Source organism: Corapipo altera, unplaced genomic scaffold (genome assembly GCF_003945725.1).
Source record: "Corapipo altera isolate COAL_440 unplaced genomic scaffold, ASM394572v1 61153, whole genome shotgun sequence".
Classification (NCBI taxonomy): Eukaryota; Metazoa; Chordata; class Aves; order Passeriformes; family Pipridae; genus Corapipo; species Corapipo altera.
Genome location: NW_020884958.1, coordinates 404,098 through 425,078, shown reverse-complemented (window position 1 = coordinate 425,078; position 20,981 = coordinate 404,098). Strand labels below are relative to the sequence as shown.

General features: G+C 41.5%; 1 protein-coding gene across 4 annotated transcripts in view; it reads left to right on the top strand.

Annotated features, from left to right (window-relative positions):
• Positions 1-20,981, top strand: part of ZNF462 (zinc finger protein 462) — a 92,036-nt gene that overhangs the window by 40,129 nt on the left and 30,926 nt on the right. For 3 of the 4 annotated variants that reach the window (XM_027663801.1, XM_027663802.1, XM_027663803.1), the window contains exons 3-7: positions 148-5,633; positions 6,513-6,677; positions 8,456-8,559; positions 11,541-11,659; positions 15,889-16,080. In XM_027663801.1, coding sequence (XP_027519602.1) covers positions 148-5,633; positions 6,513-6,677; positions 8,456-8,559; positions 11,541-11,659; positions 15,889-16,080 — 6,066 coding nt within the window. The remainder of the gene's footprint in view (positions 1-147; positions 5,634-6,512; positions 6,678-8,455; positions 8,560-11,540; positions 11,660-15,888; positions 16,081-20,981) is intronic. The other variant, XM_027663804.1, reaches the window with a different exon arrangement.

Sequence of the window (20,981 nt, the reverse complement as noted above, 5' to 3'; positions counted from 1 at the left end):
GTAGATCTCGCCATAAGTGAGGGAATCCTGGTGTGATTATTGTCTATTCAAGATGTGGTTACATTCTTATGCATACAGGGTGGGTGGAGGAAAAGCCTTTTGATTTTATTTTATTTATTTACGTATATACCTTAATTCTCATTTTAGGGCAAAATGCAACAAGTCAAATGGGGACTGGAAGTTACTATAGCCAGAGCCAGACTTTCTATGGCCAGCACATGGCTCCAAATCCTAAACCAACCAGCAAGTTTTTCCAGTGCAAGTTCTGTGTGCGTTACTTCCGTTCCAAAAACCTTCTCATAGAGCACACACGGAAGGTTCATGGAGGACAGGCTGGGGGCAGCTCAGTGGGGCCATCAGCTTCCAGTTCCCTAAATTACAACATCATGATGCATGAAGGGTTTGGTAAAGTTTTCAGTTGCCAGTTCTGCACCTACAAGTCACCCAGGCGCGCGAGAATTATTAAGCACCAGAAAATGTACCACAAAAACAACCTGAAAGAGAGTTCAACTCCTGCTGCTGCTGCTGTATCTGAGTCAACGTCTGCTTCTGTGCCAGTGCAGGAACCCTGCAAGGAGCTGCCTGCAGAGGTGGTGGAAAGGAGCATTTTGGAATCAATGGTGAAGCCCCTGACGAAGTCTAGGGGCAACTTTTGCTGTGAGTGGTGCAGTTACCAGACACCTCGGAGGGAGCGCTGGTGTGATCACATGATGAAGAAGCACCGCAGCATGGTAAAAATACTGTCCAGCCTGAGGCAGCAACAGGATGGAACCAGCACACCTGAAGTGCAGAGTAAGAGTGCCCAGAATGCCTCTCCAAACTCTAATTATATCTCCATGAACACAACAGGACGTGAGATGTCAAATGCCAATGTCTCAAACTTCAGAAGCTCCATGGGCAATTCCCTTATCAGGCCCAACTCGTCTACATCTTCCAAGTTTTCTTCTGTGTCTTACCCTCAAATGAAGCCTAAGTCACCTCACAACTCGGGCATGGTTAATTTGTCTGACAGATCCCGCTATGGAATTGCTGATATGACGAATTCTTCTGCTGACCTGGAAACAAGCAGTATGCTAAATGACTCCAGCTCAGATGAAGAGCTAAATGAAATGGACAGCGAGAATGGCTTAAACTCCATGGATCACCAGGCCTCAGGAATGTCTGCAGAGCAGCTGATGGGATCTGATGGCAACAAGCTATTGGAAACAAAGGGAATTCCCTTTAGAAGATATATGAACAGGTTCCAGTGTCCTTTTTGCCCTTTTCTGACGATGCACCGTCGCAGTATTTCCCGTCACATTGAGAACATCCACCTGTCTGGGAAGACAGCTGTGTACAAGTGTGATGAATGCCCTTTCACCTGCAAGAGTTCCTTAAAGCTTGGTGCCCACAAGCAGTGTCACACAGGAACAACATCAGACTGGGACACTATGAACTCTCAGCCTGAAAGCATTGCCTCATCTTTGAATGACAGCACAGTGTCTTATGACAGTGGAAATATAAATGGCAGGAAGTCAGCTGGGATGATGGAACCAGTGCAGCCACAGCAGCAACAGCAACAACAGCAGTCACCCCAGCCCCACTCACAGCATCCATATAAGTGCACGTTGTGCAACTATTCCACTACCACTTTGAAAGGTCTCAGAGTTCATCAGCAGCACAAACATTCATTCTGTGACAACCTGCCAAAATATGATGGGCCACCATCAAATGCACCACAGGAGAGTGAGGCAGATGCTCACCCTTCTGCCAGCACAGTGAAGAAGAGCCAGACCTCCATCCTTGGGCTCTCTTCTAAAAATAACTTTGTTGCGAAAGCCCCTAGGAAGGTCTCAAATGACTTCCCTTTAGATCTTTCTCCTGTGAAAAAGAGAACAAGAATTGATGAAATAGCGAGCAACCTGCAGAGCAAGATCAGCCAAAACAAGCAACAAGAAGATGCTGTGATTAATGTGGAGGATGATGAGGAAGAGGAGGAGGACAATGAGGTGGAGATAGAGGTAGAGTTGGACAGAGAGGAAGAGCAAACAGAACCAATGATAGAAGTTTCCAGTTCTTATGCTCCCCAGCAAATGTGGGGCAGAGAGACTAATGATTCCCAGAAGGAGACAAGCTTCAGAAGCATGCAACATGACTATAATTCCACCAATGGAGCAGAGATTGAGCTCACTTTGTCTGAAGATGAGGAAGACTATTATTCTGCTGTCAGCATGAAGGACCATCAGACCTCTAATGCCTCTGTTCTGGGGAGCCAATCCAACATGTACGGTACTGACCAGAACAATGAGAACTCAGAGTTCAGTGACTCTGGCAGGCTTTACTATTGTAAACACTGTGATTTCAGCAACAAATCTGCCAGGAGTGTTAGCACCCACTACCAGCGAATGCATCCCTACATCAAATTCAGCTTTAGGTATATCCTGGATCCCAATGACCACAGTGCAGTATATCGATGTCTTGAGTGCTATATTGACTACACAAATTTTGAAGACTTGCAGCAGCATTATGGGGAGCATCATCCTGAAGCTATGAATGTACTGAACTTTGATCATTCCGATCTGATCTACCGCTGCCGCTTCTGCTCTTACACAAGTCCAAATGTTAGAAGCCTGATGCCACATTACCAAAGAATGCATCCCACAGTGAAAATTAACAATGCAATGATATTTTCTAGCTATGTTGTTGAGCAGCAAGAAGGGCTGAACACAGAGTCTCAGACACTGAGAGAGATCTTGAATTCTGCTCCAAAAACTATGGCAACCTCCACCCCTGTGGCTCGTGGAACTGGTGTGCCAGCTGGTTTTAACAAAAGTGCCACCAAGAGTTTTAGTCCTGAATGTGAAAATCAGAAGGAACCTTCAGTCAACACTGTGGTTGTTTATGACTGTGATGTCTGTTCATTTGCAAGTCCTAACATGCATTCAGTTTTGGTGCATTACCAGAAAAAGCACCCTGAAGAAAAAGCCTCATATTTCAGAATTCAGAAGACCATGCGTGTAGTCTCTGTTGACAGAGGCTCTGCCCTGGCTCAAATGTCTTTTGAGCTGGGGGCACCTGTCTCCCCAAAACTGTCCAACTTGGCTTCTCAACCTCCGCCTCCTCCACCACCACCCCCAGACCTCTCCACTGAACTGTACTATTGCAAACACTGTTCCTACAGCAACCGCTCTGTTGTTGGGGTGCTTGTTCACTACCAGAAGAGGCACCCGGAGATCAAGGTCACTGCCAAATACATCAGGCAGGCGCCCCCCACCGCAGCCATGATGCGGGCCGGGGAGCTGTCACCTGGCATCCAGAGGCCACCGATGTCAATGCAGCAGTTGGGCCGGGGTGGATCCGAGACCTCTGTGAACCCTCCTGAGAACGAAATGTTCTTCTGCCAACACTGTGATTACGGGAATCGGACCGTGAAGGGTGTGCTCATCCACTACCAGAAGAAGCACCGCGACTTCAAGGCCAATGCGGATGTGATCAGGCAGCACACGGCCACCATCCGCAGCCTCTGTGACCGCAGCCAGAAGAAATCAGCCAGCAGCCTCCCTGCTCACACCTCCAGCTCCGAGCGGGACAAGTCCAAGCTGAGAGCCCTCAAGTGCAGGCAGTGCAGCTACACGTCGCCTTACTTCTATGCATTGAGGAAGCATATCAAGAAGGACCACCCAAACCTAAAGGCCACGGTCACTTCCATACTGAGATGGGCGTTTTTGGATGGCTTGATAGAGGCTGGTTATCACTGTGAATGGTGCATTTATTCACACACAGAGCCAAGTGGCTTGCTTGTGCATTACCAAAGGAGACATCCTGAGCATTATGTTGATTACACATACATGGCAACCAAACTCTGGGCAGGTCCCGATCCCTCCCCTCCTGCCCTAGTGATGCAAACAGAGATGAAGACCTATAAATGCAGAGACTGCATTTTTGAAGCATCTTCTATTTGGGATATTACTAATCACTACCAAGCATTTCACCCTTGGGCCATGAATGGAGATGAATCTGTGTTGTTAGATATCATCAAGGAGAAAGATTCTGCTGAGAAAATCATCCCACAGCCTAATGAAACTGGGGTTAGGATGGATTCTGAAGACCAGGTAGCAACATCACAGCTGGACCAGGATGGAGAGTGTGCAGAAGACCCCACCCTTTCCCATGAAAAAACTGTCCAACTGACTTCTGCAAACCCTGCCATCTCCTCCACCCCATATCAGTGTACAGTTTGCCAGTCTGAGTACAACAACTTGCATGGCCTCCTGACCCATTATGGCAAAAAACATCCTGGCATGAAAGTGAAAGCAGCAGATTTTGCTCAGGATATAGACATTAACCCAGGGGCTGTATATAAATGCAGACATTGCCCATACATTAATACACGTATTCATGGCGTTCTCACACACTACCAGAAACGACACCCGTCAGTGAAAGTCACTGCTGAAGACTTTGTGCATGATGTGGAGCAGTCAACTGATATTGCTCAGAATGACGTGGAAGAGACAAGTAGAATTTTTAAGCAAGGCTATGGTGCTTATCGGTGTAAACTCTGCCCTTACACCCATGGAACACTTGAGAAGCTGAAAATTCACTATGAGAAATACCACAATCAACCTGAATTTGATGTTTTTGCCCAGTCACCACCAAAGGTGTCTGCCTCAGTGGAGCCAGATGTGGTGACTGAAATCAAAGCCTCCCCAGAAATTGCTGCTGAGGATGTTGGGGAAGTCTCTGTGCCAGCACCTCATTTCTCCAGTTCTCACTTAGTGTCTCACACAGTTTTCCGGTGTCAGCTCTGCAAATATTTTTGCTCCACTCGGAAGGGGATAGCGAGGCACTACCGCATCAAACATAACAACGTCCGGGCACAGCCGGAGGGCAAGAACAACCTCTTCAAATGCGCTTTGTGCTCTTATACCAACCCCATCCGCAAAGGGCTTGCAGCACACTACCAGAAAAGACATGACATTGATGCTTACTACACTCACTGCCTGGCAGCTTCCAGGACGGTAAGCGACAAACCCAATAAAGTAATCATTCCATCTCCTCCCAAGGATGACACTCCTCAGCTTAGTGAGGAGCTGAGAAGGGCTGTAGAGAAGAAGAAGTGCTCGCTTTGTTCCTTCCAGTCCTTCAGTAAGAAGGGCATTGTGTCTCACTACATGAAGCGACACCCTGGTGTTTTCCCTAAGAAGCAGCATGCAAGCAAGCTGGGGGGCTACTTCACTGCTGTGTATGCTGATGAGCATGAAAAGCCAACTCCAGCTGAGGAGAGGAATGACTTTGAAAAGCCTGAGGTGGAGGCTGAGACTCAAGAAATCGAGTGGCTTCCCTTCAGGTGCATAAAGTGTTTCAAGCTGTCCTTCAGCACAGCAGAGCTGCTGTGTATGCATTACACTGACCACCACAGCAAAGATTTAAAGAGGGACTTTTCCATACTGGGAAGTGGCACCCGCTCTCAGAGCCCTGTCTACCAGTGCAAGCACTGTGATACGAAATTGCATAGCACGGTAGAGCTGACTGCACACTTGAATGGTCACAATGAGGAATTCCAGAAGCGTGCCAAACGTCAGGAGAGGAGGAAGCAGCTTTTGAGCAAGCAGAAATATGCAGATGGTGCTTTTGCAGATTTCAAACAAGAGAGGGTAAGGATTTGTGTGTCTGGTCTCTTTCTCTGCCTCCTGCTCCATGCCTGGGAGCCCAGAAATGCCCACTTGCATGTTTTCTTTGACAGCTAAATGACCTCAGGCTAATGAATGACTCAGAGTGCCAGAGAGCTCCATAAGTCAGTTGCACATTTTGCTTTAATTTCCTTACCCATCCTCCACATCTCCCTAGGTTCCGTAGGAAACCCTGTTCTTTCTTAACCATTCCTTCAGTATTTTCTTCATCATCTTTCCTTTCTCCCACGCTTCTAGGGGGCCATTTGTATCTGACAGTTACTTGTTCTTTTGTGGCAAGGCTACCATGTACTTTGTTGCAGATTCTTTATGAAGTCTCCCATCCCCCTCATCCATGTCCCTCTGAACAATCAGCAGTTTGCTTCTCAGCCTTCTCTCTGTCTCAGTACTTTCTTTCATTGAGCACGAAGTATCAACATGATGCGAATCTGTCTGGTGACTGAAACCTTGGGCAAGTGCCTCATAAGAAGACCAAACTGTGCTGCATTTCTTGCCCACTTACCCCTTCCTTCTGCTTCAGTTTGAAACACGCTTACTCTAGGGGAAAAGGTCTGCACAGCTCTGGTGGAAGTCATGATGTCATGGAAGAGCACAGTTTCAGGCCAAACTGAATGGTCTTCTAGAGGAGCACTCTTATGCATAAACTGAAGGATTCTTCTGCACAGATGTCCACTTACTTTATGGGAATTAATGATCTCAACAAAAATTGAGCTTGCAGTTCTGCAGAAGGGGACATATGTACATCAAGCATAATTTCCCTTCAGGTGTTAAATCTGGTCTGTGTTCCTAAAAGTGAGATGAAAAAACATATTTCAGTGATTTATGCTTGTGTACTCGAAACAGGCTTTTGGACATTTGGAAGATGTTTCAAAACTTAAGGAGAGGAAAGTGGTTGGCTACAAATGCAAGTTTTGCGTGGAAGTCCATCCAACACTTCGAGCCATCTGTAATCACCTCCGCAAGCATGTCCAGTATGGAAACGTTTCTTCTGTGTCAGCTACAGTGAAGGTAAGAATTTTAGAAAGGTGACTGAAAGTGACTGAAACTACTTGCATTGTTTAAAATAAAGGACTTGTTAATAACCTGCGGAGGGCTCTTGTGAAGTTGAATGTGTTTTGAAGAGGGTATTCTGTTTCAACATGATGTTTTAATCTAACACTAAGTTTCTGAAGTGCATTTGTTTTATTTCAAGGTGTTTTAACTTTTTTTCCACTCTTGATCCAGGGGCATGAAGACTCTTTAATTCTCATTTCTTCTCAGCCACAACGGAGTTGATGTCGTCAATGACCAAAAAACTTGGTTTATGAGCAGCAGACTTTCTCTCAGCTTTTCTGGGCTACTTTTCTGCTTAGTTAAACTCAAAAAGAGCTCTTCGTTTTCTTTAATTTTTTTGTTTTGTTTTTTTAAGAAGAGGAAATGTACACGTGCAAATGTGTGAAGTTGCTTGTGGTACACCTTTCCCCATGAAATTTGCACGCTGGCTCCAAACAAAACATACAGTGGCCTACTGGGCCAGTGGTTCCATTCAGGTGATCAGATGTAAGTGTGTTGTTCCTTTCTCCCTGAGAAAAGGAGTGCCTTCTAGGACATCTCCAAGAATAGATGGTGTTCCACAGCCCAGTTTCCAGGATATTGGCAGAGGTAGTGAAAGTGCATCCAGAACTACCTGTGTATTCCTCCTCATACTGTAGTGAGCTCTTGTCAAAGACTCTTGGTGTCTGACAGAGCTTCTTTCGTGACATAATCTGTTTTTATGAGGAAGCCAAGTCCTTCACAGCCTAACTCATGCTACCAGAGAGAGCTTTCACTGCCCTCTCACTGACCTTCCTTTACCTTACGTGGTATTTATGACAGATTCAGATGCTTCCCTCCTGAGAGTCCTTTCTCTCTTCTCCTTGCTTCTCAAGTGATGCTTATGTAGGGTCGATGCTTTCTTTTGAGTAAATAGAGATTTTGCATCAGGGAACAAAGGCTGAAAGCCACTGCCTAAAGAATGTGATGGAAATAACTCTTACAGGTTATTTAAATTACTGCACAAATGCATGCTCTGGTTAGGAATGGGAGAGGAAAGTTATGAAGGAGAATTAAAAGAAGACTTTTTCTGTTTGCTCTGTATTTTTCAAGAGGATTCTAGGGTCTTAGTGTACTTCTTGTGAGTTTGACACTGATGGACAAAATCTATTGTAGACTAGACAACTATATTAGTCTGCAGAGTAGCTACAGTCAGAGGTAGTAGAGCTATACAGCAGAGCAAAATAAACTAAAATTAACTACTCTGTACCTTACTAATGATTATCTGGTCAAGTTTAGAAGATTCACATAAAGACTATTGAAAGATAGTTGATTTGGTTTCTTGTCTTTTTGCATTATCTGACACAAACTTGATCAGGGAGTGAGATTCCTTTTTTACCTATGTATATAATAGATATAATCATGTTTTCCCCTCCCAAGAGTAGGTCATTTTTTCAGAAAGCCATTGGTGTGGAGTTTGTATAGGGATATATTAAGAAAAATAACACAGTGGAAAGCCTGGACATTATAATGCACACAGGGTAAAGACTGAGGGGCAGAAGGGAGAGAGAATTGATGGCTTTGGGGGGGTATGTGTTTTTTAGCAGGAAGCTGAAGATCCTTCAAACACAACTTTGATGGAGGGTTGTGAGGGAGCCACAGACCCTGACATTGTGGAATTTACAGAAGCTGAATATGGAACATCCTTGGAAGATGAAACCAGGCCTGGGGGCTACCACTGCAGCCAGTGTGACCGGGTTTTGATGTCTATGCAGGGTCTGCGATCTCACGAGAGGAGTCACTTGGCTCTGGCCATGTTTGCCCGGGAAGACAAGTACAGCTGCCAGTATTGCTCCTTTGTCTCTGCTTTCAGGCACAAGTAAGTTGTGGCTTTTAACTTTGTCTCCTAAAGGATCACAAACCAGTGCTGATGTTCTGTAGGTTGGCATTGAAAAAGAGCTCACTCAGCTTGATAATTGATCTACACTTTTCTCAGCATTTATGTGTTTTCAGTGCTGCAAAATCTTATTATAGCCATTATGATTGGCTGTTTATGAAATATTGCATTTTTATATCTTGAATTTATTTAAGACCCTTTTTTGCATGTAGGGGAAAAGTATGCATGCCAAAGAATAAGATTTCTTTCAGTAGCAATGGTGAAGCCCACCATTTATGCACCCTTGTAAAATGCATGAGACTTAACAAGCCAAGAAGAGGAAAGTATTTTACTAGTTAATCTTTCATATTTAAGGAATTTCTGTTATATATAACTACCTTGTTTGTAATTACTACAGCTCTTTGAGGATTGAGTTTTCACTTCTCATGTTAAATAAGTGTTATAAGCTGACCTGAAATCAGACTTTTTTTCTTAATTATGGTGTGCAATTTCAGTGTACAAATATTCAAGTTCACAACAGTATGGTGATACATAGTCATCATTAATAGTCATGTTTCTTATGATTTGTTTTCCTAAGATTTGACTTTGCTTTATGTTTAGCAATTTTAAAAATTATTTTAATGATAAAATATATATACACCTCCCAAAAATGGCGTTTGTGATATATTTTCCACTGGTATCTTGGACTGATTCACAAGTCTGTGTTTTCTCTAATTTCTGAGGAGAGAACTGCATATTCACTGCATTCATAACTCTCTTAAATTTTGTGATTATGTCACTGTTTTGCAATCAAATGCCTGTGGGAGGGAAAGCATGATAAAAAGCATTTTTTAATTCCCTGTGTTAAAAAGCAAGATTTCTGGTGGTGTCACAGCATTGCAAGTTCATGCCACAGTTTGGTCTGCCTTGTTGGAATGGGATTGAGCAGGAAACAGTAAGAAAGGGACCGGGGGAGTGGTGTGAACTACTGAGTGTATCCAACCCTGCTTTGGCAAGGCTGACAGTGAGGGAAGCCCTTGCATCAGATGGTTTGTAGAACTTGCTGTTTCCAAACTGGTTTGCTTCAAAAAATAAGACTTGTCTTGAGTTTGGTGCCTGGTCACACTGTTTCCTACTTAGGAAAGTCGTGTCCTAGGAGTTTCAGAATGGGTAAATCAGAAAGTGGTGGATGTCGGGAGAACTCTACAGGCATCACATAGCTTCATAATAGCTGTGGTCTCTGGTGTTGAAGTTGTCTACTTTTTCTTTTCTCTTTTTTTTTTATGCAATTACTCTCTTGGGAGATTAAGTCTGTGAAAGAAAATAAACCAAATGTTTAAACTGTTCTTCCAAATCTGACCAAAATTTTAAAACCTGCTTTCAGAAGAATGTTGCTGGCAAAGTATGTGGTTGTGAATATGGTTTTAATTATTGCCATGTAGATTACTTTAAGGTATATATTTGTAATAGCTTGATATGTATTATTTACATTTTTGGCAATCTGCTTTAATTGTCAAGTAATCTCATTCCCTGGAGGCTATTTAAAACAAGTTTTGTTCTATGAAGTATTCACTGCAAGTGATTAAAGTCTTAGTCATTTAGGAGACTTCTCCCCCTTTTCTCTGGAAAAGCTGTGCACTTTGTCATACCACAAACATCATCCTGGATTTCTGTTAAGTTGTATTTGCATGGAGTGACCCTGAGAGGATACATAAATTCATTTTCTATTTTTTTGCTGTTATCAGATCTTTGAATACACAGACTTCAGTGTTAGCTCTCATAAACAGGGATTTTCTGGCTCAAGCTCTTGTCAGAGTGGGACTAAAGATCATGTGGAATCTTATATAGTGTGACAGGGCTGGAACAACTACTACTTGAGCTACATGTTGATACTCAGGACAATTTAGGACAAATAAAAGGAACTATGCCTGAAATACATCTAGAATTAAGGTGGGGGGTAGAAGGCAATTTTGGCAAATTGCAACTCCTCCAGTGTCTCTGCCCTGTTGTTCCATCACCATGCATGAGATGACTCAAACTAAGACTAGATCACAAGGCATGAATATGTCCAAAGAAGTGTCTGTACTGGAAATATTTACAGTTTGGGCTGAAACTACCTGCCTGCCACCTGGAGACTGTGGATTCATGGCTGTCAGCCACAGAGCAGGAACTGCAGAGCTCTGCAGGATTCACTCAGTTACAATTAATTTGATCATCTGTTAGGAAATGTGGAAAACATCCCTTTTTCTCTTCCAAACTTTACTAAGCTGTTATAACACACAGTGGAGAGAGCAGGTTTTGATCACTTCACAGTATTCAGGCTGTTGGTTGCTTCCATTTTCCCCGAAGAAAGTAGAGGCTGGTCTTTGCTACCCCTTCTCCTGTTGAGCTTCATGCAGAATCTCCTACGCTGCTGCTTCTGAAACTCTGCTGCCTTTTAATCCTGGTACTCATCAACTGAAGCCTGCTGGCACCCTCCCCAGAGCAGCATCTCTAATCTACTTTTGCTGCTGTAACCAAAAGAAGGCTTCCTCAGTAAAGCTGGTCAACAAAAGAATTTATTTTTCCCCCCTACAATCAACAGGACAGAAGTGGACATATTTTCACAAAAATCTTTGGCAGGAGAAAAATTATGTAATGATAATTTTACTGGTTTTGTCTGTTTCATGTTTCCTCAACCAGTCCTTTAAGTCTGGATCATGTATAACTTAATTTATACTGATCTTGCCCTATAAGTTTATTTAAGTGTCTTGCTTTCTGTATAAACAGAATTGGTGTCAGCTCTGCTCCTGTTCTTCATGTTAGACCTTGACTTTATTCTGTAAGCAGACTATTGAATTTTAAGAGAAAGTGGGAGGAAGGATAGCAGAGCCTGGTCTGCCTCTTGCTTATTTTATTATTGCTCTTAAGTGTTTTGCTTTGCATCTGAGGGTAGAGCTGGGATGACTGACTCTCGTTTGTTCCCGTTTTCTGTCTTTTTCAAGTCTGGACCGCCACATGCAGACCCACCATGGACACCACAAGCCATTCCGCTGCAAACTGTGCCCGTTCAAGTCCTCCTACAACAGCCGCCTGAAAACCCACATTCTCAAGGCTCATGCTGGTAAGTTTTCTCTCTCTCAATTTTACAGTGGAGCAGCTGAAATGGCCCATGTGTTCTCGTTGCTGATCACAGATGCTGGTTTGAACTACGTGTTTTGTCACCAGAGTTGGGTAAGATTTTCAGAGGCAAGTCATGACTGGCCAGCCTGTGGACCTGTTGGAATGAGTGGGGGTTTGGGTAGTGGGAAGGATAAGACTTTAAAACAGTGATGAAAATTTAAAAAAGTGATAGGTACTTCAAGAACTGCTTTATTTTCTTCTGCTTTCTATTATGTGCGTGACTTTTTTTTTTCTTATTTCTGCTCGCTTCCAAGTGAATTTAATTGTTTATACCCTTGGTGTCTTAACAAGTTGGTAGTGAGCTTTGCTTCACTGTTTGCATTTATGTTTGTGCTTTAGGTGACTCTGGGGAAAAGATTGTGAGTTGCACCTTGGTTTTGGTAGAGTCGTATGCTGGCTTTCATATTAAAACCAAACTTTCATGGTAAAACCAAACATCAAACTTCGTGAGTCAGATCTGTGTGCAACAGACGGAGAACGTCACAGTTTCATTATCGCATATGGAAGTTGGTCTTGCAAATCTCTGTATTTCAGTACAGAACCCATACAAGCAAGCAAGCAGACATGTTTCTGGTGACCTGGGAAGGTGATGTGTCACACAGAGTAGGTCACCTGAATGTGTTGCACCTTAGGTTATTAAAGAGTGTGAGACCCAGAATTTCTTCATCTTTATTCCTTGGCTGTAGAGTCTTGACACCATCATGCATCCTGCATTGAAAGGTTATCAGAAGATTGGAGTCAAAACTCACTGGCTCCATTGGTTACAGCTGCATCTTTGTGGTTGAAAAGGACAAAAAAATCAACCCTCAAATTGCAATCCGAACACACACCACACTGATGCAAATAATAGAATTGTGACCGGCCTAAAAAACTGCAAACTAGACCAGTTGTTAAAAACTTGTGAATAGAAACTTCTTGAACACATAACAAAAAGGGCTAGAAGTATGTTTGTTCTTTTTTTTATTATTTGTTTGTTCTATGTCATGTACTCTGGTTGGGTTGGAGGAAAATGGAAGAATGGGGAGAAAAAGCATAAGGAATTTGTAGCTGTCTGCTGATCTAAAAAAAAATTTAAAGGTTAATTGTTACCATTGATCCAAGGGCGTTTTTCACCTACAAAAATATAAGAGGGATTGATGGTCTTGTATACTTCATTTTCTGTACTTTTTTTTTTGATTTCATGGAGCTTGTGCCAGGACCCTTTCCTGTACTTGGATGGATATTATAGATTAGTTTAATTTTTGCTTCCTTCCTGTTGTATGGGACCATGACATACCCTTCTAGGAAATCCAACTACATGCAGCAGTTCCAGTTTACAGAATCACACATCTTGTATGCAGGTGACATGGTTCTTTATTTTCACCAACCACAAAATAATGTTTTCTGTATGCTATTACACAGTTGGACTCCTTTGTGCTACCTTGTTTGAACATGCCACATTTTTAAAGCCAAAGTTACCATGCAGCTAATATTTACTTCACACTTCTGTTCAGGTAATTCACTGATTTATTTATTATGAATTCATGCTTTTGAACTTGATTAGTGGACAGTCTTTGAAGGACTATGTTTTGCATTGTACAAGAACACAATTTCATGGTTGCCTGGATAATGCTTGCACAATGACATGGGTAATAGGGTTTCCAAAGGCTTATGATCTGTTTCTGCTTCAGTCCATTTCTACTAAATGAATATTCACACCACAGAAAAGTTGCTTGTATGTTTTTCAGCTGGAGCTTTGCTTTGTTGTGTTTGGGGTCAGTCCTTCAGAAATATATGCTCCTGAATAAACATGTTATGGAGACTTCCTCAGACTCCCCAGTTTTTCAGTAACCCAGTGGTTCTCTGAACCTCTCTTACCACTTTTTGTCACTTTTCAATCTTCCCATTATCAGTTTATTTAGAAGTTGAAACTTCAATCCCCCTGAATTTTTCTAAAGTCTCCTGGAGATCTGTAAAAGTTAGTAAAATCCTGAATCCCAAAGTGTTTTACTCAGTCTGCCTCTCTGCCTCATTTTCTGGAGATGGATCAAAATTCAGTGAACCACAAAATCCATTCTTGCCTGACAGCTGGTACCAGTGTTTCTGGCATTTGTTTTTCATCCAGTATGTGCCATCTCCTTTGGCATGGAGGAGAACAGTTGACAGTATCTCTAAACAGGCTCTCTGTTGATTTCATCTGAACTTTTTGACCAGTTCTTTTTTTTTTGCTTGTATTTTTGAGGGACCCTTGTTAGCAATTTCTTTAGCAATGACACTGGAAATGCAGAAATAGATGATTGTAAGAGAAGAGTATTGGCCCTGCTCAGTTTCTTTGTAATCTGGAACACAGTGCTTTGAGACCATATCAAGAGTTGAGACCCACTACGTAAATGTTTACATTTATTTATTTATGTCTATTAATATGATCATTTTATGAAATGTGAAACCAGCAGTCAAAAAAGTGCAGAAGACATCTGTTGAGCCAAACTGTAGCCTTTCCTCTGCAATCAAACACATCCTTTCAGGCTGATGTCCATTTGAAATGAATTATGGGCATATTTATTAGTATGTCCAAACTGCTTCATATGTAATCATTTTCTATTTGCTTTAATTTCTTGTGGTGCTTTCAAGTTTACAGTTGGTTGGTGCATAGTGTCATCCAGGAATCTCTTATGCTGATAAACCGTGAAGGTCTATAACTACATCTCGCTGGTATCTTCTACATTGGACTATCTCTTCTCCTTTTATTATCCTGTTCCATTGAGAAACTTTCACGTGCTATTCAAAAAAATGTTTTATTTCTAATTGTAAAAAGGAAATATATAACTGATATGATACACAGGTGAGGAACGTCATTTGAAAAAACACATGCGACAATTTCTTGTTTCACCATTTTAGACTCTTGGGTGATCTGTTCTTTTTCAAATGTACCAAAAAAGGGCATTCTAAGAGTTTGTATTTTGTTCTGATTATTAGCATAGTTTTTCTGGAAGAGAATAGGAGTGAGAGTTGTTTTTATGGAGGATCGTTGCTAATCTTTTCAGGTGTACCTACTCTGACTTGCTGCAATATGTATGTTTTCACATTCTGTTTTGGTTCACTTTATTTCCGGTGTTGGAAGCAATGCTGTGCGAGAACCTTGTTTGCTGAATTTTTTGAGAGATGGAAAACATTTTCTGCCTTGTTCATTACCAGAACTCTCGTTCTTCTGTTACTGTTCATGAATATTTCACTCCCGTATTGGTTTTGGCACTTTATGTACAACTCACATGTGGCCAGTGTTACTCTTGTACATGGAAATGGCACTTCCAAAACAATTACTTGGCACCTGTATAATATCACAGTGTTTGTGTTGGGACAGTTTCACTTTGTGTTCCAATTGCCTCCATGCCAAACAAATCTTGTGTCAGGATTTGTTTCCCCTTGTTTGCTGTCTCTATGGCTTGGAATGTATTCAGAATTAAATCCACTACTGTTCATTACTGCTGTTCTTTCACTTCTTTTAGTGCTTTTTCATAACACACTTTCACACAACCTTATAGATATGCACTATAGTTGGCATTGCCATGTTCACTTCTTGATGTAAATCAATCTTGATTTGGTTGCCAGTTCTGTGAAGAGTACTGCTGTCTAATGGCAGGTTTTTCATAAGGAAAAATGTGACCTTCCCCAAATGTAATTCCACTTACTTCCCTTTTCTTTTTTTTTTCCCTTTTTTTTTTGGGGGGGGCCCTTTGTTAGCATTTTGTGGTGTCCTTTTTGCTTCGTTAATAATGACGCTGGATGTTGCTGCATGCAGAAACAGTTGACTTCACCATCTCTAGTTGCTGTGTTCCTAAAGAAATTTGGAAGTGCTATAGTTAAAAGTGACTCCATTTTCATCCCAGAGTCTTTCTTCCCATACCATGCAACACAGGCATGCTGAGAGTCTAGTCTCTGTTTTTTTGACATCAGTCACTGTGCAAGGATCTGCAGTTGTCAGAAAGTGATACTTTGGTCCAAAGCAAGTGTCTACACCTACAGACTCCAGACTGCTCCAACAAGGAGATACGCATAGCTTGTTCTCTTTGGGATCAGTCTTTCGCTGAAGAGTCCATGGGAATTTTACTGCCAAGTTCAGTAAGAGAACTGTGAGGGCCCCATTTTGTTTCTTTTGTGAGCTGATGACTTGCCTGTATTTCGCTCACCCAGGTGAACATGCCTACAAATGTTCCTCCTGCTCATTTTCCACCATGACTATCAGCCAGCTGAAAGAGCACTCCTTGAAAGTGCATGGGAAAGCACTGACACTACCAAGACCCCGCATTGTCAACCTTGCAGCCTCACACGCCCACCACACCTCCAAGAACCACACTCCTGCTGAAGAAGTGGAGGACTCTAATGGTAAGAGGTGCCTCAAAACAAGAATTTAATTGTCTAAGGTGCCACTTAATATTTTTATTGCAAACAAAATTGCAGCAGGCAGCTTGCACTGAAAGCATCTTCATTTGGTCGTTAAGAAAAAGACAGAAGTTGCATCAAAACTAAGAGTAAACATGGTGTTGTAGGAAGGGTCTTGCTTTAGGTCCTCACCATTTCATACCACATTATCTTGTTCTGTCACCACACCAGTTGACTTTGAAATATATCACTGCTGGCTTTACTTCTTAGCAGAGATTTGAACTGTAGAAAATTTTCAAAGTCGTGGCTTTTATTGGCAGCCAGTGAGAGAGGGACTCTATAATTCCGTTGATGCTCCTGAAAAACACCCCTTTATCTTCATGGAATCATAGAATGATTTGGGTTGGAAGAGGACCTTGGAGATCATCTAGTTCCAACCCCCTGCAATAGGTAGGAATACCTTCCACTAGACTAGGCTGATCCAAGCCCTGCCCAGCCTGACCTTAAAACACCTCCAGGGATGGGGCAACCTGTGCCAGGGCCTCACCACTCTCACAGTAAAGAATTTTTTCCTAATACCTAGTCTTGTTAGTAGAGCACTTTTGAGAAACCACATGATTAAGCTTAAAATGTGAACCTGTAATGATAGTAAAAGCAATTATTCTTCTTGTCCTTTCTACAGAGGACACCAGAAGTACCTTCAGATATTAAAATGCATGTGCAGAACTTTAAAACAGTTTTCTTTTCAATGTTTCCTTTGAAAGGTGTTAATCCCCTTGTGCTGGAAGGGTATGTTGAAGATACTTAAAAAATAGCAGAGCAAGGGATACTATTTAAACAGAGAAAATGCAGACTCACGCAAGAGGTGTTGTACGGTATCACACCAAGCTTTAAGGCTTTTTAAGAAGTAGCTTATGAGCCATCTTTGGGTGTCACCTCCTGCCAATTAAGAAAAGAGCTCCTCTTTGAAAAAAAAAAATTCCTGGATGAGTTCCATTGACATGGGAGGAGAATGTAGATGACTATCAATTAAAGGGTCAGATCTGCAGATGTTCAAGGAACTGGAGTTGATGGAGGGTGTATTAGAAGAGAGGAAAATACCTTTTTTTCCGTAAGTTTGAGTGGTTCTAAGTACTCAGCAGCAATTTTGTTGGGCCACTTGGGTTGCTGGTAAACTAAGGATGGAAAGTAAATATTATCAGTAATCGTTTTTAGTCTCCCACCTTGCCACTTTTTCATTCTCACCAGAAAAAAAAAAAAAAGTGAAATGAGAAAGACTGAAAGATACAGAAGTTCAGAAAATGGCTGAAAGGAATTGAAATAAATAAGTAATCAGCATAAAAATACTTTATTGAAGAAAAAAAAAAAGGTGTGAAGAGTATTCTTGTGGTTTAGCAAGTTACTTTTGGGGTCAGAATGAGAATCTTAACAGAAGATTTTGACCAGCTGCTCTCAGACAATCTTTTGTCAGTGGGTTCACTGGAACAGTGCATTGAAGACTTGCTGAGGTTTTGCTAATGCTAGCTTAAACTAATCCAATAAACCAGGTACATCTTGAGATATGTTCTACTTCTTTTTGATTGCTTTTTAAAAGAAAATGTTTGATTACTGACTTAAGAAGTGGAAAATAATTTTCAGTCGCTGTCCTAGTCTTTCCTGTCTGTTAACAGTAATTTGTTAGCAATGGTGTGTTGAGAGATACAGAAGAGCAATACTTAGTTTTGGTAAGGATGGTTCAGTTACTCTTTTTCTTTTTTCTTGTCCAAGGAGCTCAAACTCGTGATTAGTGGAGTTAAAATTCAGCTGCAGGTCCTGTAGAAGATAATTCTACAGCCTTTAGGAACTCTTCCTGGAAATATATAAAATGATGACTGTTAATGAAAGCACTTCTTTAAGTTGACTCTGTTACTTAGATCTGTGATACAGCCTGAAACCAAGGCAGAATTTGTCCCAATTAGCCTGATGATCTTTAAACGGCGTTAATGGTTAAGTCACTTTGACAATAATAGAAGCCACCCACTGGGGAGCTGGTCAGACAAGTACAGGTGTTATAATAATCGTGTTAGCATTTTCAGCATTGCTTGAGGAAGGAATCACTTGCTTTAAATAATTTTTTTACATTAGAAAGTTGGCTACAGATCAAGTTAGTGATAGCTGCTCTTATGGCATCACATATTTTTGGTTTTTAGAAGAGAATAATTCAATGTCTCTGTGGCCTAGGCCTGTTGAGTTGCACATAGTGTGCAAGACTAGATAAAAGACTGGTCCTAAAAACAGGAAATGCAGGTCTGTGTGATGGGCACAGTTATGTCCAGCTGGAGCCAGTATTAAAAACGGCTCATGTGGTGTAGTGTAGTTGGATTTTGTCTGTTAGTATGTATAAATAACCTGCATTGTGAACTGTGATCAAGTTAATTCACCAGGGATGCAGAATTGGATTAGGGCTGGGATGAAAGACAGACGAAAGGTTGTGTTACATTGTTAGGAGCTTGTTTTGTAGGTTGGTAGGTGAGCAGCAGGCTGGTATCATTGGAATAGCTGCAGACAGAATCCATTCCTACCTGTGAATGAATGTTGTGGTTGGAATAGGAGATAGAGCAGGATGGCTTGGGGAGATCTGAGGAGCTAGCAGAACTCATCTTGTCAATTGTTGAGCACTGTAAAAATGAAGGAAAGGGAAAAGGGTACTGAATTGTAACAGCAAAGTGCATGTCTGAATAGAACTACTCTGGAACAGCAGCCTAGTGGAAATACTGCCGATGCTTTTTTCCCCTCTTGCAAAAATTGTTCCCTGAGGGGCCTTACTTAGAACATTTCTTTTGTTCTTTTACATTGATATGTTCATTAAAAGATGTGAACAGATTTAAGTTTCTGTGGCTCATCTGTTTCAGTTCTGTCTTGGTAAGAGCAAACATATCTGAAGTATTCAACTGTGTATCTCAGCGATGTTTTGGGATGCTCAATATACCTTTCATGGAAGTGAAGCTAAAGTGGAGTACGTGCTGAATCTTTTGGCAATTATAATTCTAATGAAGGTGTTATTAGAAAGCGTAACAACCTCTTCAATCCATATAACAAACATTCGGTGCATTTAATGCTTCTCTCAGGGCAGTAGTGTAAGAAGGTGATTGTGGCAGGTTTTTTTGAGTGGGAGAGGACTGGAGGTGATGATAATTTGCTGTGGGGTTGTTTTTCTTAGAAACACCCCAACAAATGTTGATCATGAGTGCAATTTTTTTTGTTTTGCGTAGCATAAGGACACAGAATGGTTTGTGAAGTCCAACTCTTATTGAAATGATGAGGTTGCCGTTGTGGTAAAAGGCTCTTTTGCTCTCCTCATAGTTTATAGGTATTTTTCATCTTACAAGAAGGAAATGGTGGGGATTGACTGTTTGCATGTATGATTGGCTTGGATTTTATTTGGATTTACTTATTTGCCATTTACAGTAAAATGTTGCTTAACAGCCTTGAGAACTTATGCAGTAAAAATTCATTGTAAATTGAAATACTGCAAACTGCTAGGATGATTGGATGAATCTCCTCACAGGCTCTGTTTCCATGTTCTTTCAAGTCTTTGTGAGAGTCAGAACTTGCATTCATACCAATCCCTCCCCATGATGGGTGTTTTGGATATATGGATGGTGCTGTCATTCTGTGTGTCAGTGTGTGTCACAGAGTTTCCAGTGCCAGCTCTGCTCCTGTTGACTTGAGTACAAGGCAGTGGAATCCCATAATCTGCACTGTCAAGGCATTAAGATTAGAAGGCTTCCATCTCTTTCAATAAGGAAGAGTTGCAAGCAAGGCAGACACAAGAATTGTGTGACTGAACATGAGAAAACACGAATAACAAAATGTGTTCAGTGCAAAGTGATCATGAGCTGAGGAGAAATCACAAACACTGCTTGTGTTAGCACTGGTGTTATCCATGCGTGCTTATGTTTGAGGTCTGTGGATGGGGTGTGCTGCCTTCCTCCTATTAGCTGGAGAATCCCAGAAGTGCAACCTGTTGTCATAAAGTCTACAAAGCAGAATGACTCAACAAATTGATAAACAGTTTCATGCTATGACTTCACCCACGGCAAAAGATTCTTCGGAGCATGTAAAATACTTGCTCTAAATTGCCCTGGCTTCTTTGAGTAGCCCTTTATTTTGTGAAAATAACCCCTTTGGCCTAACTGCATTGTTTATTCATATGACTGGTAGATTTGGAGCCTCATAAATTTAATTGTATCATGACTATGTGCAGTAATTCAAAATAATAGTTTGTTTGGGGTTTTTTAATTTTACTGATTAAGAATATTGAATCGTCAAAGTAAAACAGTAAAGTGCAAGGCTAAGCAGACCTGGATGTGGTTTCTAATGTCTTCTCAGTCAGAAGACATGCTGCTGTTGTACAAGACCATTCCTTTTTACTGGTGACCAGTTCTTAACATATAGAAAGCAGCACACTTTCTGTGTGCCCTTGAAGCTCAGTAATTATGCTTTTCACTGTTGTGCAAACCAAACAGGATCTATCACTAATACCAGCACACATAACAACACACATGCAGGGTAGAACTAGAAGATTTTTTGAGTTTCCCAGTACATGGTATGTCAACATCTTCATTAAATTTAATTACTTGCAGCAGCAAATGCATTGAAAACTACTAAGTGAAACACCCAGTTCCATTTTTCCCCTGAACTTTAGCCTTTGCCAGTGGAAAATAACTTTGCCTTATCTAGAGACAAATACAAATACATCTGTTTGCTCTACCAGAGCTAGGCTGGGTACAAAGCTGCTTGGTGAAGTCTTATTTCTGGCACTGTTGTTTATGCACTGTAAATCCCTTCCCATTACTGTACAATTTTTCAAAGTAGATAGTGCATAATCAGAATGGTTTTTCTTCTGTGGTGCTTGTCAGATG